The sequence below is a fragment of the Cavia porcellus genome, unplaced genomic scaffold (assembly GCF_034190915.1).
Source record: "Cavia porcellus strain 051 isolate PalLab524CR breed Dunkin Hartley unplaced genomic scaffold, mCavPor4.1 scaffold_1, whole genome shotgun sequence".
NCBI classification, from domain to species: Eukaryota; Metazoa; Chordata; class Mammalia; order Rodentia; family Caviidae; genus Cavia; species Cavia porcellus.
This window is the reverse complement of record NW_026947484.1, coordinates 71,562,717-71,581,539: the sequence shown is the minus strand read 5'-3', so window position 1 is coordinate 71,581,539 and position 18,823 is coordinate 71,562,717. Positions and strand designations below refer to the sequence as shown.

At 35.6% G+C, this 18,823-nt stretch overlaps 1 protein-coding gene across 1 annotated transcript in view; it reads right to left on the bottom strand.

Annotated features, from left to right (window-relative positions):
- Positions 1–3,931: 3,931 nt before the first annotated feature.
- LOC100733423 (aldehyde dehydrogenase 1A1-like) overlaps positions 3,932–18,823 on the bottom strand; it is a 31,668-nt gene continuing 16,776 nt past the window's right edge. Inside the window, exons 8-13 of the mRNA XM_063249716.1 lie at positions 17,892–17,994; positions 16,033–16,217; positions 12,880–13,044; positions 10,422–10,579; positions 8,596–8,670; positions 3,932–4,491 (exon numbers count right to left, since the gene is read on the bottom strand). Coding sequence (XP_063105786.1) covers positions 4,419–4,491; positions 8,596–8,670; positions 10,422–10,579; positions 12,880–13,044; positions 16,033–16,217; positions 17,892–17,994 — 759 coding nt within the window. The 3' untranslated portion in view covers positions 3,932–4,418. The remainder of the gene's footprint in view (positions 4,492–8,595; positions 8,671–10,421; positions 10,580–12,879; positions 13,045–16,032; positions 16,218–17,891; positions 17,995–18,823) is intronic.

Here is an 18,823-nt window from a genome sequence, read left to right as displayed (position 1 = left end):
TTTTTTGTTGTTGTTGTTCTGGGATCGAACTCCCTGCATTTTGTTTACCAGGCAAATGCTTAAGTGACTGAGCAAAATCCCAAGCCCACAAATGCATCTTTTAAAAATATTTATTTCATATTTCTAGGTCTTTAAACAACTTAAATAAAAGGAGACAAACACAAATCCTAACATGTTGATGAAATTTCTTCAGAGTAGCACTATATCAGTGATGTATGAAAATATCTGTAAGTTGGAAACCTGCATTTGAAAAGAGTTCTAAATTTTTGTGAATCTATTAAGCAGATGATTCCAAAGTAAATGTTCAAAAAGCATCACAGTTTCTTTAGTGTTGCTAGTTTGTGAGGTGGCAATGATGACTTTTTAATCATTTGCTATCTGTCCTTGATGTTTCCGATATGACGGAGGAATACACTCAGTACCCAGAAGTCAAAGGCCATCTAAAATTCTTGGGATATGTGTGTGATTTCCACAAAGATAGCTCTGTGTTCTTCACAGAGATGTTTTCTTAATTCTCTCCCAGAAGGATAGAGTGATATTCAGCTGTTTCCCCTCACTTATGTCTTGATTCAGGATGTCGTTTTGTGAAATGTCTCAGTCCTGGTGAGCTACAACACAAAGCATTTGTGGTGTCCAAGCAGACACTGAACTTCGGTTTCTAAGGAATTTAGTTATTGTAGAAAAAATGAATGTGCACCCCGCCCACCCTCAGCCAATGATCTTCAGTTTCTTAGTTGTTCAGGTAATAGTTCCTGTTATAACTCCTCACCTGTGGTTTCCTAGAAACTGATGGGTCACTGTGATGCATAGCTGGTCACTATGACTCATGTTAAAAAATCAAAGACAGCAAAGTGCTCTGCCTAGGTATTTCCGTTTTTAACCTCATTAAAGCCTCCTTTTCTGGACTTTTGAGTCCTAACATTTAGCAGGACAATTGATTCTTTCCCTGCCTCTGAAGGTAATAGAAGCTTACCTCATATTCTTGGTGTCATTTTGGTATTTCTGTTCCTGTTCCACTATTATTTCTGAATCTTCTTCCTATGTATCTTGCAGAATCAAAATGAAAATTCCAGAGATAAAAAAATCACAAGATAAAGTTAGAAATTGTTTGGAGTTCTTTATTTTCTCTTGAATTAGATGAAAAAGTTACTAAAATTATATACCTTGGATGTTAGATGTATTTGAATCTATGTTAAGAGTCTGAGAAAAAAATGTCTTCCTAGTTTGCATTGTCTACTTAAAAATATATCCAGAATTATGTTATCAGCAAAAGAGAAAGAGAGAAGAGAAAGAAAGTGACAGAGAAACAGAATGACAGAGAGAGAGAGTGAAAGAGAGAGAGGGAGATAGAGAGAGGGAGAGAGGGAGAGAAAGAAAGAGGGAGAGAGAGAGAGAGGCTTACTATAGTGGACATTTGAGAATCTGTGTTGAGACCTGATTTTGTCCCTAGCTGAACAGTGAGTTCAATTTTCTGTTGCTTAGTTTGGTATTTTTGAAGATGAATATATTTTCTACCTTGGGAGCTGAGATGAGATCATATTTGGATGGAAAATTACACATGGATTGATAAGCTACTCTTTAATTTTTCAAGGTTTTAAGAATTGTTGCATTATGATTTTCATAGAAGTAATGCAATACATTTAATGTTCAGAAACTCAGGAGAAACTAATATGAAACCGGTATTTTCTGTTAAATCATATAATGTGTATTTATAAAAAGGTAATTTAATTTTTAAGTGTTTAAACTTGCTTCAGGTTTTGCCTTATTCTCTAAACAACATTCTGTTATACATTATGACATGGTAGGATGTCATTGTGATATGAATTTGTCTACATAATTTGTTTGTCGTGTTTTAAAAATCTCTTTTAAAAATATGGGCACAATCTAGTTTTAGGAAAACACAGTCTTCCTCTGTATATGGACATTATTCCTTCTCAACATCCAAAGACTTTTTAGCTGTCCCTAAAATTCAGGCTTCTCCATTTTCCAATGAAGATTAATATGCCCTACTTCTCACAAAGTGATATGCTTACATACGTGTAGTCCTAAGTCTGAGGAACTCTTAAATTGCAGTTGAAATTTTTCCAGATCTGAGAAGTTCAAGACTTTCGTTCATTGTATGTTTCTGTACTGGACAATAGTGTCTATCATTGTGTCACTGGATCAGTGTCAATAGGTAATCTATCAATATAAAATTATAAACTACTTCTATAGCATCTCAATCTCAAAGAGTCAACCTTATAGTTCACTGAGTTTAGATTTTTCAGTTGTTGAACTAAGAAAATCTTCAAATATGTACAAGAACATACAAATATTCTCTTGACTGTACTGGGGCCTAAGTCACATCCTCCACAGGAGCTCAACAGCAGGGGAAGAAGCCTTTGATAGAAGCATATAATGGAAGCACAGGGTGGTGAGCTTTCATGCAGAGGGCATTTTTCCCAGATGCTCCCTTTTGAGTCTACAGATGCATTTCTAGAAAAGGAAGTGCTGCCTCTTGCAAAGAATAGCACCTTCTGATAAAGTATCTTACTGTTAATTGGTATTAAATGAGGAGGTATAAGAGGAAAGCAGTCTTTCTGTTAAAATAAATTGGGAAAATTTTATACTAAAAAAACTAAAAAGGTTGTGGGATTCAGTAGAACCTATATTATGGTACTGACACACAGTGTGAAATTCCAGAGAAAAATATATTGTATGGAATGTCTGTAATTAAAAAAAAATGCCCCAATAGGTTGTGATGTAAAATCTCTTTCCTTTTATTTACTGAAAATTTGTTAAATTTCATGTCAATTCAAATTTTTTTCAAGAAGCCATCTTTACTGATTCAGTTAGAAATCACCATTATAGCTGGGAGTGGTCGGGCATGTCTAAAATTTCAGCATTTAGGAGACTGAGGCAGGAAGATCTTTGTGAGTTTGAGACCAGCTGGGGTTGCAAAGTGAGCTCAAGAACTACATAGTGAGACTCTGTCTCAAACAGACTAAAAACAAAAACAAAAACAAAAACAAAAAAGTAGTCACCATTATACCCTTGAGGTCCTACTGTACTCTTAGAGCTTTTAGAACAAAACCCAAAATGTGTAATTGTCATTGTACAAAAGAGAGGAAAAGAAAATGCTCTAAACGATATAACTGTATGTATATTTAAGTGTATAAGATAGATAATGATATTACTGAGTTTTGTTGGATCATTGAACAGAACAGTTTGCAGTCTCCCTGTTGGAATGTCCACTTTGTAAGCTTTAATTTTATAACTTGAACAATTATTTCTAAGATGACAAAATGTAATCCATTAACTAGTGATTTCCTAGTGTTTATTTTTTTTCTGTAAATCTGTATAACTTGTACCATTTCTGTGCTTTTTTTTCCCTTTTTCTCCTTAAATAAAATTAAAAAAAAAAAAAGAAGCCCCATTGGCAAGGTGAAATGGATTGTGGCTTTGTTCTTTACTAGGCTAATGCTTGTGGAGACCATGGACCTCACTTTTCTTCTGTTTTGTATAACATGCATGGTTAGAACTTCATAGGATCTAGAAATGTTCATGAAGGACTGATTCCAGCTCTCTCAAGGTTTGATGTGATTTCAAAGATTTTTCTGGAAAATAAGATCTGTGTCCTCATCCATGGGAGAATGAGTAGATGGCTTGTTTATTAAATTTTAAATTTTATTAGTCCCAGCTTTCAGTACATAATGACTGCCTTCCTCTTAGGTATTTAGTTACATGTTCATAACACAGCTTAATTCTTCCTCTTTCTTTCTTTTTTTCTTTTTTTGTCTCTATCTTTCTTCTTCCTTCCCTTCCCTCCATCTTTGATTTTAAAGTTAATCACTATGATTAATTAAATACTGTTCTTCAATATTCAGAGACTGAGTAAATAATTCACAATAGCCCAAACTTGTAAGTAAGAATAATTCAAAATGAACGAGAATCATGTAAGTGTGTTTTAATTAATCTTTGTATTCAAATTACAATGAAACATCTCATTTGAGAAGCAGACACGACATTCTAGGAAACATTTCAAGATGCTCCACAGACAACATTATTGCTGGAAACAATGCAACTCATGCTGTCATTAATACGGATATTAAGACCTCACAATCTTTGAGGGTGAAGGCATAAATGACTATTGGTGCACCTCTATAAAATGATTATTCCTGACAATACTTACAAAGAACAGTACATCACTGCTGCAAAACTAAAGAGATCTTGCATCTAGATCCATCCTTTTCATGTCAATATCAAGAGGAAAAAGTTTCTTTCACAGTGAGTGACATGTCTAGTTTTTAATGTGTATTACCAGCAATGTGATTAGCTTCTGTTTAAAAAATTAAGAAAAATAAATTTTATATATAAATTCTACTACACTGGTGATTGGAGGGGATGCCAGCTCATTGAAGTGTCTGCACTCCTGGGGATTAGGAGTTCTTCTGAGAAATTTTCATTGCGACAGTCTTGATCTCTGTGTATGCATAGAGACCATCTTCACCCCTGCAGAGAGAGAGAGAAAAAATTTACTCATGAACATCACTGAATATAGTGATTCAATTATATAATAGTTCTTGCTTTGGTACCGTTATATTCTTGCTAATCTATCTAAGAATATATTTCCCATGCACAGTGAAGTTAGCCAAATATAAATTGGTTATTTATAAATCTCCTTGAGAAAAACATTCTTAAAAGTGTCTTTCTCTGGGCCTGGTAGCGGATGCCTATGATCCCAGTTCTTGAGAGGTAAAGCAAAAGGATCACAGTGAATTTGAGGGCAGCTTGGTCTATGCAAGCAATATCAAGTCAGCTTGTGCATAGTGAGACCTGGTCTCAAACAAATGTCTTTCATTTGAAGTACTACACATCCTCAGTTGTTTTTCATAGAAATTGTTCATTTAATACATGACTCTGCTTAAGTATTGAAGCTCAAGCTACTCCACAGATAATTTAAGAACAGAAATGTTATCATTCTCAGTTTATATTCAGATAAATAGACAGACATAGCATAAGACAAGTGGCGATAATTGTCACTGAAGGGTGGTACTGTAATATTATTTAACTGAAGCAGAACCTGTGTGTAATGTGCTGCTGGCACAGAAATGGTGCAGGTAGAAAATCACAGCACTGCCACTTTCATTTTAAGGTTCCTAATATTTTTTGGATGTGCTGTGTTAATATCCTTTGATTCTTGGCAAAGCAAAAGCTCGAACTTTATTTTTTAAATTTTGTTTCTTTTTTTGAGGGCATATATGTTTCCTCTCTTGAAACAAAGAAAGACAAAATTGGTCTAAATTCAGGCTTTTGGACTTTTTACAAATGTAGCTATTTCACCTTTATGCAGCCCCCTTTATCTTTTGCCATTTGTTTGACTACGTCTCATGTCCACCACAAATAATACTCAATTATCGTGAATTATAGTGTTTGCACTCAGGTCCCGATTATCAGATTTATATTCATTTTGGAAGATATGATTTGCAATTTATTGAAGAGACAACTAGTTCTGAGATCAGTTATTTTCTGTAGTGTTTTGATGAGAAGATCTAATTTTGAATAAGACTGTGCTTAAAATCATAACACCTATGCAAATGTTGGTTCACAGTAGAGTATCTTGATACTCTTCCCTACCTTTCCTGTGATGTGGACAACTATATAGAAGACATCTTTTCTCCAGAGAAACATAATTCTCTGACTGATTAATTTTGGGGGTGATTAAGCTTTGGAATATGTCCTAAAAGCTTTGATAAGCCTGTTTTTCAATGTAGTTGAAGAATTTAGTTATAGAGTCTTCACTAAGTATTTATAGCTCCCAAAAGTATATGAACTAATTCATGATTTTTACTAATAGGTTAGTCATTACACTTTGGCTTACAAGGGGCTTGAAACTCTCAGAAGAGGACTATGATTCTTGTCACACTCTGGCTGAAACAGGTCCTCTTCCTTAGGATTCCTCTGCACACATATATCACACCCATGATAGAAGACAAAACATATGCCTGAGATTCTCTTTATCTTATCAAGTCTCTGAGGTCCTGGATCTGTGTTTGTGAACAACGCATTTACCAAGCATTTTTGGCCTTGTTATGCAGCTGATTTCAATTGTTCTGGAATGAGACCTGGTACTGCGTTTGTACTAGGTGCCCACCTAATACTCAGGCTTTCCACCTATGGCACACAGTATACCTAAAGAGTCCTGCTGAAGAATTTTATCTAGATTTTCCTCTGGGGCCAGAAAGAAATTTTATGTTAATTAAGCTGACCTAGAGGAAACTGGTACTCTTACATAAGCCTGTTCATATTTACTTATTCTTCTTTTGAAAGCAAAAACTGAGATCCTATTAAGTGTGAATGTCTTACCTGCCAAGTCTCAAGTGAACCAGGTAAAATATGTGATAGTCAGTGCAATTACCCTCAGGAGGAATTTCTGTTACTTAACCCACTCCAGGGCCTGAACTGTGATCAGAGATTCAAAAGTCAAGTTTGGTGACTCAGTGTCACTACTGAACTATTTTTGTTTTTTTTTATATTCCTCACTGAAGAATTTTGCTTTTCCATCTTTGACCACAAATTATAATTCAGATCTTGGGGTTATTTGAGGTTATTGCCTCAGGGATTCCCTTTAAAACTCTTGCAAGCAGGAACTTATTAAATTCATGAAATTTATTCAACAGGTGTTCACAGTGACATTGTTAAATGAGATTTTTGAAGTAAAAAAAAACTCCTTTTGTGTTTTAAAGAGAGAAATTATGTACAACCACATTAAGTGTTTTAGGAGTGATAATTGATTCCCAATTTTAATCTTTGTCTTATTTGATTTCTTTATGCTTCAACCTTATTAAAGTTGAACAAATTGTATTAAAACAGACACGTTTTGCCTATGTTAGTTGTTCTATAATTCTTAGTTTATCAAGATTCTTGGGCAAATGTGTTAGAGAGTGAGGCTAGCTATACTGGACCAACCTTGCAATTTAATCTGGTCGTTTTCACAGCTATTTATACAAAGTAATTAGTTTCCTCAAGGATTTCTCCAGTTAGAATACCATAAAGAGAAGAAACTGGAGAAGGAAAAATATCATTTATGCAGTTCTCACTTTATGTCAGTCATACAAGGCTATTGACTGAATATTGAATACATTGTGTAACTCTCTATCATCTTAAAAGGAATGCTATCATCCTTATTTTAAACGTGCGGGAACAGAGGCTCAGATTTTGGACAATGTGAACCAGCCTCACGGTGGGCTGGTGATGGAGGCAGGACTTCGCTGTAGTCCAGTCAGGCTTCCATTCTGTTTGCTCTGCGGTGTGTCTACTTCTTATCATTAACCACTATCCACGGACTCACCCCCTTTCTAAAGATGGCCACAGCGTTACAGCTCTCCACTTACCTCCAAGCCAGTTTTCTTGGCTTCCAGACATCTAAATCTGTATCCTATTTCTTTTTAAAATCCTATGTCCTAGTGTCATGAGGTGTGGACTCTTACTCTGTTAATTAATTCACACAGTGTCTGGGCATTTTGAGCTACGTCTTTTTTAATATACTTCTGCCACTATAGTCGTACTCAAGATGGGAAGTGCTGTCATTTGTTGAGGACTCCTAGAGCCTTATCCATAGCAAGCGTGTAATGAATGTATCTGAGAATGTGCACGGGTCATCCTACCACAGCCCCGTCTCCCTACTTCCCCACAAGTGTTTATTTCGCTGTAGTTTGCTGAGCAAGAAAAGAGACAGTGATGATGGCTATATTAGCACAGTCACAGCTTTAGAAATCGAGGCTCATTATACTTGCTGCTAAAAATATAGGAAGCTTTATCATGTTTGACTCTATATTTTGTCTGTGAGGCATCATCTTGTTTCCTAAGATTTATTATGAAATAAAAATATTCTAACAAATAAAATGGATCAGTGTGTTTGAACAAAACTAACCCAATAAAGTGTCATGCTCCTTGTGTATAAAGATGCCTTTGAATATTAAAAATATCTTCATATCTTTGTTTTAAAATAAAGCTCATAAATTCATGTGTAAATATTCACTGCCTAGTCACAAGTGTAAAACATGTTTTTGTCAGTCAAATTCATTTATAGGGTTATATATTAATTTCAAAACTAACTCATTGAGTTAATTTAAAATTTTAGAGTGTGTATTGATACTATTTTAATAAATAATACCATTCATCTTAATTGTGAAATTATTTTTGGGTAAGGCATCAAATTAATTTATTTAAAACATATTCAAATGGGTTCTTATAGTTACATACTTCTTACAATCACAAATTTAATTCCTACCTTCTTTTTGGAAACATCTCTCAAACAGCTTACATTCATATGTACACAACAAGCAAGTCTAAAAATATAGAAAAATTCAATCTCCAGTGTAAAGTGCTCACTATGATCCTTTATTAATAGATGACACCTAGAAAATTATACTCCCCTTCTGCTATTGTCTTGCTGAAGTTATAAATTAATACACTATTTAATGAGTTTTCTTATGTCTCTTTAAAACAGAACAAATCAGGTTGTATCTGTGATAGTGAACACAGATTAATTCCCTGAAGTGATAAAAGCTTTTATGAAAGTAAACATTTATCATAATAGAAAGATTGTCTTACATTTCTCGTCCATTTCCAGACATTTTGTATCCACCAAAGGGGCACTGATTGCCTCCTCCACCATAGCAATTTACCCTGGGGCAGAAATTAAGAAATTAAATATATAGTGTATGAAATAATTCCTACTTGAGAAATTTAGAAAATGAGGAAACTGTTTTAAGAACTTCATTCATTTAAATATAACATGTTCATTGAGATTTTTAAAAAATCATTATGAATACTAATGCAGAAATCTTATGGATACATACATATAAACACAGCACCTAAAAACAAATAAAATACGTGTGTTCACAGTTCATTTAGTAGTGCTTAAGAACTGGTAATTTAAGGGGCTGGGGATTTAGCTCAGTGGTATAAGCACCTGCCTTGCAAGCAGATGGTCATGAGTTTGATCCCTGGTACCGATAAAAAATAAAAAAATAGAAAATTAAAAAAAATAGAAAGAATTGGTAGTTTGAATTATAAAGGAGATGAAAAAGGAAGAAAAAGGATAGATATTGGAATTTTCTGAACGATTATTCTTTATTTCCAGTATTTAATAAGCTTCGTAACTCTCTGGAAGGTTACATCCTTCTAAAAAATCAATTTAAATATGTATCATAATAACAGGTTCATTGCTTGCCATTCCTTGATTTAATAAATTGATAAAACACAAGATTTTCCAAGAGTTGGATTTAAGTATCAGTTTAAAAACTCTATTCATTAGAGGTGACTATATAAAGAAATACTATTACAAATATGTGTGTAGACTCAAAGAAAAATGTATGATAGAATACAGGACAAGAAAAAATAATTACAACTTTTTAGGTGATGAACAATTTGTTCAGCTTTGAATTTTCTGCTGGTGAAAATTAATAGCTCAAGCTAATTACCAATATGTTATCGTTACACAGCGATAGCAAAACAAAACAAAATGGAAACCAAACCAAGATATCCCAAAATAAACAAAAAAATTAAAGGAGAAAAATATTCTGGTTTTACATTTTTCCTTTCTTTCATGCTGTAATAATAGGTAGAAAATAAAGTAACCTCCAAATAAATTAATTGTATTGTTTTTGAAATATTTACTTTGGTTTTCAAATAGTCTTCAAATATTTTCTCAGCTAAAATACTTCCTCTCCCAATTCCCAGGTTTCATATTATCATGAGCCACAGGGAGCTTTTTACTGTCTCTCATAAGGAAGGAATATTTCCTTCAACAAATTTGCTCTCTTAACGGAAAGTTTGCATTTCTACTTTGTGTCACTGTTCTGTTTTTGTTTTTAATTTTGAAACTTTTGTTAATCATACTTTAAGTTGAAATATCAGACTCTATCTTGAAATTATTGGTAAAATTTAAGCAACTCTGGAATTCATTAGTGGTCTTCTAAATATTTCATTTTAAACTGGAATTTGTGTGTGAAGGAAAGTAACTTTGTCCTGTTGCCAGGAATGAGGGACTAAAGGGAGGTTTTATAGCACAGAAAGTACTGAGGAAGCAGGCTAAGGGCTGGGAACTGGTGAGAGATTGCAAGAGTTTGAGGGGCATGGCCTTGGAATTTACATTCCTTCATTAAATTATAAAATGGAAGAAATGGGGAGGTTCAAAATGAAACAGGTATTACAAACAATCCAGTACATTTTTTATTAATTACAATCCTTAGACACCTGTAATGATCCTGGAGTGAGAATCTGAAATAAGAATTCAATGTTGCAGTAAGCATTATCTCTACTACGTCAAAACCATTTAAAGCAGACATTTTAATTCTATTTTCTTTGCACACTGCATAGTGCTATTTATTGATATAGATAACAATGAACAGTCTGTTTTTAGTCATCTAACTCACCACACTGTTCCTGCCTGCAGAGCGGAGGAGACGGTTACTGCTTTGTCCAGGTCTTTGGTGAAGATTCCTGCTGCTAAGCCATAGGTAGTGTTGTTTGCTCTTTTGATTACTTCATCTAAGGTCTTAAACTTCATGATTTGTTGCACTGGTCCAAATATCTACACCGCAAGAATGAAGGAAACAAAACAAGATGCTAAAATCAAATTGTTTAAAGATAGTGAAGTGTGTGTGTGCGCGCACGCGCGTGTATGTGTGTGTGTGTACACTGTTCTGAATGGAGAAAAGTTTATTTCTCATCTCAGATATGTGTGTAAGAACCAAAATAGAAGAAGAACCATTCAGAAATGGTAGATGAAAACAGATAATGTTCAAGAGTTACATTCTGCCTGAGCAAAGTAGGGCAAATAAATAAAACTATTTATTTTCTAGATGTTGGAATTAAACTTCTGAGAGTTTATTACTGAGCATCAAATCACTAACTTGAGAATTTCTTTAGAAACATTTTCTGCCTAGATTTCTTCATCTTCCAGTTTTACTATATGCAACAGTAAGTCCCAAAAGCAATGCTCACTCCATTGGATAAATGAATAGACAATGGTTCATGATAAGATTCATGTTTTAAATGTCACCAAGTCATTGACTGAAGTGTCAGGAGTGTCAAGTGGTCTTTCTGGTGTTCACTGTTGATTTACACAGTACAGGGACAGGTATCACCATTCAGAGAGTCTGCATGGGAGACTCACCACACTGTGATGTAGGAACAGGGCAGCTATTGCAGTAGGTGTGTTCATCTTTTGGATTATTTTAATTCACACAGCACAAGGTTCCAGACTGCCACTTTAAAGTGGCGGGCTAACTATTCTACACACATTATAGGAACACAGTAAGTTTAACCTAATAGAAAATATTTGCCCTTAGACATTTTTATCTGTTATTAATCAAGATATGCAAGAATCAAATCACAGATCAGACAGGACTCTATCAATAATAAAAACATTAAAATTCAATTGAAGACTAAATTGACATGGAAAAATTAGGTATGTTTGATCATTCAAAAATACATTGACTTTTAGTTTTGTTTTTCTTATCTATTGCATCTGCTTGCAAGGCTGACTAAATGCTTTTCTTCTTGGTTTGAAGATATTTTGAGGGGAAGGAACAGGACCTCAGATTCTCTATCACAGCAGAACATGGGGAACAAATGACTGGAAGGATTATGATGAGTTCTTTGAGCTGTGAGTATTTCCTCATCGTGAGGTGTGGTGCAACCCTTTCATAGTCAGAGGGGCAGCCATCTCTGCATCATGGAAAACCCTCAGGGGGTCTGAGGCAGACTGTTTACCACTCTTAAGAAGACTACGGCCCATCCTTAGGAGTTAAACATCACATCTCTGGAAAACAATTTCCTTGATGTTTAGCTGCTTACCAAATATTTAACCACAGTGTGTGACATACATTGTAATGTAGGTATAAATATTCTAACTATATAATGAGTATATATGTTATATGTAATAGTATAATTATTCATCTATTACATATTCCCCAACATTCATCTACTCTTCCCTCCAGATTTTTTCAGGTGTAGTGTTGTGATGAAATAATATCTTTTTACAGTTTTGTAAACAAAGCATATTGTTACTGTGAGCACACATGAACCTGTCATACAAATTATATACATATATATATATATATATATATATATATATATATAAAGAATACTGTATTCTCACATTCTTATTTACAAAAGTACACAGCCTCACCACTGAAGAATGAAGGAACATAGGCCTATGTGAGGAATGAAAAGATATAGATGAATGTTATTATTTCATATCTGGATGGCTCTGATGTAGGAAAAAGCCACAGAGCAAATCTAGCCTCATAGGTAAGGTTTCAGTATTTATTCTGGTGATGAAAACACACGTGACCCATTGCTACTGTGTTCCCCACACTGGAAGGCGGATCCTTGAACTTACTGCTTCTGCATGAGTGCAACTCTGTGTCATTTCCCAAACATCTCAGGGATCCTCATCCCTAGTCCCCCACAAGGTACTGGTGACCCCCATCTCATGCTCTGCCTCTGTGAGTCTGACTCAGTTTCTCCCCACAACGAGGAATCATTCAGTATTGATCATTCCATGTCTGATGCTCATCACGGAACACGTACTCCCACTATATTCATGCTGTCATAGATGACAGGAGTCTTTTCCATGACTTATAACTGGAAGAGAAAACCCTGAAGATGTCTGAGCGTCCTGGCCTGGGTTTGGCTGGAAACTAGTGGCACGAACAGTAGGTTCCATCCAAGTTTTAGTCTTAGTCCCATATAACGTAAAGCTTTTTCAGTAGCAGAAACAAAGGTTAACATGGCTGAGAAAGATGCCCTAGATCTGGGACAGTCAAGTAAACAGACTGTCTCTACACACACACAAAACAGCAGAGGGAGGGAAGGAGCCTTTACCTCCTCTTTGGCGATGCGCATCTCGTCGGTCACATTGGAGAACACAGTGGGCTGGATGAAGTAGCCTTTGTTCCCCCAGGGGCCTCCACCACACTCCAGCTTGGCCCCTTGTTTCTTCCCACTCTCGATGAGGTCCAGAATTTTATGGTACTGTTCCTTGTCAATCTGTCCCCAGATACCGTAGGAGAAGGAATCATTACTAATGAGCAGTGTATAAAAGTTTCATGCATTGCTGGGGCTATTAATAAGAGTTCAATATTCTATGATACTGCCATTGATTCAATATTGAACCAAGCAGCTGATAGATGCTCAGAATCATTGCTTCAGTATATTTATTTCTAATACATTTTCAGGAAAGAAATTTTGGTGACATTTATATTGAGGTTTGTAAGAATATAGGCAGTATGAGCATACATAGTTCTTTCACACAAATGAGTTCTTTTACACAAGTGTCATTGATTCACTCTGGATGAAAAGGTGGTTGGGATAGTACACACTTACTGGACACTGTAGTCCTAATTGAAATAATGGGAGTGAAAGCAGAAAAGAGAGTCTGACTTTGATTTAATTAGACATGGCAGATGGAGCTGGAGCTTCTGCTCTTTAAGGCTCCTATGCTGCCTTCATTTGCATCTCCCAATCCCTGATGGGTCCTTGCTGGCTTCCTCCACACTTTAATACCACATTCTGAGCTGAGTTGGGGCATGCTCCTGGGTTCTGCTATGAAGGTGGGATTCCAATTTCTGGTCAGTCCCACTTTTCATTTTTCTGTTTTGTGAGTATATGGTCACATGTGAGTATATGAAAAGCATTATTTAAGTGAATATTTTTTAAACAGTACATCTTACAGAAAGGATAAAGCTCAGAGGGATAGTTGTAAGTACCAGGAGCATATACCTCTCTCCTATTCAAGGGAGAAGAGGCCGATCTGTGCTGTGAGTTCGAATATTTACAGGTTGAATGATTTCATCACTGGGGAAGATTCCTATGTCAAGAGGATTAAAGGGGAATCAAGAGACCCAGGAGCTCATGAAGAGTTTGGGGGCTCTTGTCAACTTAAGTCATTTCCTCTCATTACTCAAGAAATTGCAGTCTTTATCTTCTCTGATTTTCAAATTTTCTATCTCCAAAATAAGAAAAAAAAAATCTACATTCTTTTAAAACCTATTTGCTTTAAAATTCTTTTTGGCAAGTACTTTCTGTGTAACTATTTTTTGTGATCAGTAATGCGGATTCTACAACTATATGTAAAAGACCTCAGTTCCCTCAAGTACCAGGGGATGAGTCGTGAGATTGAATCATAGTGAGTGAAGGCTTCTTGTCTTTAAGCATCTTCTTACAGCACATGATAACTGTCAAGATTAGAAGTCCCAGGGGCTTATCAGTCCTTTGTTTCTTAATATTCCATGTACACACTTATTGCACTAATTCATTGCAATGTGTGAACAAGCACCGGATCACTTATTCAAGAATCTTATCTTTAATTTCTTTCTCTTAAAAACAATGAGGCATTTCTCTAAAATTTTTGGATGAGGTTGAATTGCCGAGACTCACTAGTAAAGGGAAGTATTTCCTAACCAATCTTGAATATTAATTATGCTAGATACTATACCCTTTGGTCTCTCTTTTTTATCAATTAATAGAAAAGTTCCTTATCTTTCCATAGGTAATAGGCAGATAGACATTACACAGATAACCATAACAGAACACTTAGAAATTCAGTTTTTTTCAAAATGTGTGATCAATTCTAAGTTGAACATAATTTTGTATACATTTGATAGTTTAATATTTGTGATAAATTTGGAAACTTCTTATATGTAATCATTAAACTTACAAAGAAATACAAAATATAATTCAACTAAAACAAATTATGACTTCATTTGTCAGGTATTTTAGGGTTTTGAACTGTCTTTACCTGATATTATGTAAATACTAAGATCATGCTACTTGGATACTAATGATGAATAGGAAAACTCAAGACAGCCATCTAAGTTACACAGAAGGTAAACTCCAGGAGGCCAGGGAACCCATCTTCCTTGTTCTTTTTGGTGGTGCTTTGTGCTTGTCTCAGTGCTTCTCAGGATTTAGTTGATAGTAGGTTCACAAAATGTTGGATGATTGATTACTTTTCCTTAACCAACTGAACAAGAATAGTTTGGCTTCAAATAAATAGCATGGAACAGTGTATAGCATGTAGGGTGAGAACATGAGTCTCCATCTTACTCCCTAGTCTCCAGAGCATAATCTATCCCTGACAGCCCTCTCAGCATGGTGGGCCAGGTGCTTCTTTGTCTTGAGAGTCTCCTATACCCCTAAGGCCTTAGCAGCATTGTTGGTCTCTACTCACTGGACTCAAGTAGAACCACACTTTCCTGCCAAGTATGATAACTTAAAATCTCTCTAGATATGGCCAAAAGACCCCTTGGGGACAGGAAAATGATTGCCCATATTTGGGGATTACTGCTAGGCTAGGACATCCAAGGGACAGAGGAAAATTAGAACCAAAGATCCAGGATCTTGAATAACAGACCATGACTAAAGAAGCATGCAAGGAAGAGAGAAAGGTGATCTTTCATAAGAAAGTCACAAATACTCTTACTGATAATGTTTCCAAAGAAACAGGGAAACCAACACTTCAAGGAAATGATTGGGATTTCTGGAGATGAGGATCTCTGAAGACACCTGCACTACCCCTGGAGGGCGAGCGTAACTGAGAAACTGCGGAGACTTAAAGGTGTTCCAGCTGTCTCTGTCTGTGGAATGGCAGCTGAGAGGAGGGGCTGGTTTTGAGGGAGAAATGATAGAGTGTGTAGGAACTTTCATGTGGACAAACGATTGTGCACAGTAGAAAGATGTGGTTGGGGAAAGCAGGAAATTGACACTCCTTGTGATTATTCTCACATGTTTAATATCCAGAAAGACTCTTTAAACTGTTTGTAAGTATGAATAAGCAACACAAAACCAGAATGATTTTTTTTTGCAGTTATAAATAGACTTTTCCATCTCCAAATTGGTATAATATTGTTAAATAAGTTGTAGAAATGAGAAGTATATTTACTTTGTCAAAAAACAAAGCAAAACAAAACAAAACAAAACACAGAACATGATATTTAAATCTTCTCTGAAATGCTATTCTTCCTATTGTATACTCACCTGAGGGCCTTGGCTTACACCTGGGGTCAGAGGATTTCCAAGAACATATTTCTTAGCCCGCTCAACACTCCTTCGAACAAACTCATCGTAAATTGATTCTTCCACAAAAAGCCTGGATGCAGCTACACAGCACTGGCCCTGATGGAAGAACAGGCCTACATGTGCATTTTCTACAGCAGTGTCCACTACAAAAAAATCACATTGAAGAAGAAATGTTATCTAAAGTGTGGACATGGTATATACAGTTCTTGGGGGTGATATGGGATACGGAAAATTACTATGGTAGTTGAACTTGGGCTGTGTGTATCTCATTTCTTATTAATTCATCTGACTAACCTCTGTGATCCTTTATCTACTATAAAACCAATGCCAATAAATGCTAGAATCTGGAAAAATGGTGTTTATTATCCTAACTTTAACATGCATAAAATTAAGAATGTGGAGTTCATCCCAAAGTCAAATACCATTGCAAATGTATTATATACATATCTCCATTTATAAATAGATATATATGCATATGTCCTTTCGATATTAGGTTATAACTAAACTAGAAAGAAAATCTATGTATCACAGCACTTGGGAGGCTGAGACAGGAGGACTATTGCAAGTTTGAGACCAGCCTGGGCTACAAAGTGAGCCCACGGGCAGCCTGAACTTCATAGTGAGACCCTCTCAGACAAAAAGAAAAAAAAAATCTAAAATGTCCACTTCCTTTATTTTGAACCAGTCTTAAATATCTTGATCAATAAAAAAGTTTATCTTTCTGGAAAAATAACTGCAACAATAAAACTCAACAAAAGTCCACTCATAGAACTACTTAGCAGAAAATCTTTATTTAGAAAAAATATTTTTAAATCTATCTAAAAGTATACTGTGTTATTTCATATATGTTACTACAGCCTGATCTATTTAGGTAGCACTTTATGCATACGCTGTTTCACTATTGAATCTTCAACATGAAGAATCAAGTTTTGTTTGCACTTTAATTTTCTAAATGCTGAAGATTCAATTCGACTTTAAAGCAGCAGGGTGTGAATTTGCAACCTAAGCATACAATTTAAGTTTCTTCAGAAGCAGTTGACTGCCAGGATTGAAATGCTGGGAATATTGTCATGCTTATAGAATGTTTAATAAGGAACTACATTCGAAAGCTTCAATTAAATCATAAAGCAAAAAAATCCAGTTCATGAACTGTTTGTTTATACCAATAGTGCAAAATTTTAAGAAGAATTGGAAGAATGAATACTCACTTCTGCTAATAAACTCTTACTTAGGAATAATTAATAGGTTCTGTTTGGTAGTATAATCAGAATGAACCTAGAACATTATATAATGGGACCGCATCATATTATTGAGTTTATGTTGTAAACTCAGCTGACCTCTGTAGGGGAAGAAAGAAGCAGTGTAAGCAGATTTCATTCTCTTCTCACTATTTCAATTAATGAGTGTATGACTCAGAGCAAAGGGAGGTGACAAACGCAGAATTACTGTCCCCTGAGTTTGTGTTGATCCAACATTACAAAGTGTCTCAGTATGTTTAGCACAGTGCCAATAACTGAATTAAATAACTATGAAAAAATATATTCTGCTGGACCCAGAAATGCAAAATATTTTCATTTTTTGGGATTCATCTGAGGAAATAGAAATCTATTCCATATCAAGAAGAAAGTGTTTGTGATTAACGTTTCTTTGTGTTCCAATGTTAAGACAATTGAACAATTTTTCTGGCTTAACTCTGTTCTCTAATGAATTCCTTACACTCTGAAACAAATATGTTTGGGAACCCAAGTTCCCTGTCTGGCGTGATCAGACCCCAGAAAGGATGGGGGTGCGGGCTTAGCCCAGATAGCCGTACTCACAGTCAGCATCAGCAAACACAATGCAGGGGCTCTTGCCCCCCAGCTCCAGGGTGACCCTCTTCAGGTTGCTCTTCCCTGCAGCTTCTTTGATGAGTTTGCCAACCTGAAAGGCAGCATTGAAAAGCAGGAGACTTACTATGTGCTCATGAAGACAGAATTTTACACTTATCTGATGTGACATTACTAGATTTCACTTGAAAAAACACAACACAATTTTTTCTCCAACTGGCATCTTGAGTTTTTAACTGATCCTCCATGAAAAAATGAAGCAGAAAATTATGGATGGACAACACAGAAGAGATGCAGAACACATAGTGGTGCAGATGTGTGTGATCAGGCGGATGTTCCTTCTTATTTTCATCAGAACTTTCATCAGGTCTTGAAACTGATCTGATGCACTGTAATGCAACCTAAAGTTACTTACTTGATACTTCATTCCTCCATCTACTGACATTCATAGAACTCTGTCCAGCCAACTGGCCCATTCTTTATAATTTGATCCTCATTTTCTTCTTATCTATCCATTCCAATGTGGGTCCCATCTAAGCCCTGCCCTTAGTGGGGTTCAGTTTAGATTTTAGCCCTTCCTAAAATCCTGTCTAATGATTTTGGATAGAGAAAATCATTTCTTCTTTTAATCTCCCAATGAACTTCATGAAGATACTTTCAGAGTTGACTTAAAATTGTATCAGTTGCATCTGTTTACATTTGCATGAATTTGCTAAGGAGATTGTCCAATCCTTGGTAAGTATGACAAAGTCTTAACAGTGTATACATCTCCTGGGCGGTGGTTATCATGATGGTCTCATTCAGTTATGCTTTTAAATTCTCTCTCTGGCTCTTTCTCTTTCTACTGTCTTTCTCCTCCCCGTCTCTGTCTCTCTTTTACCCCTTGCACCTTCTGTTTCACCTTTGAGGAGCGGAGTTAGAAT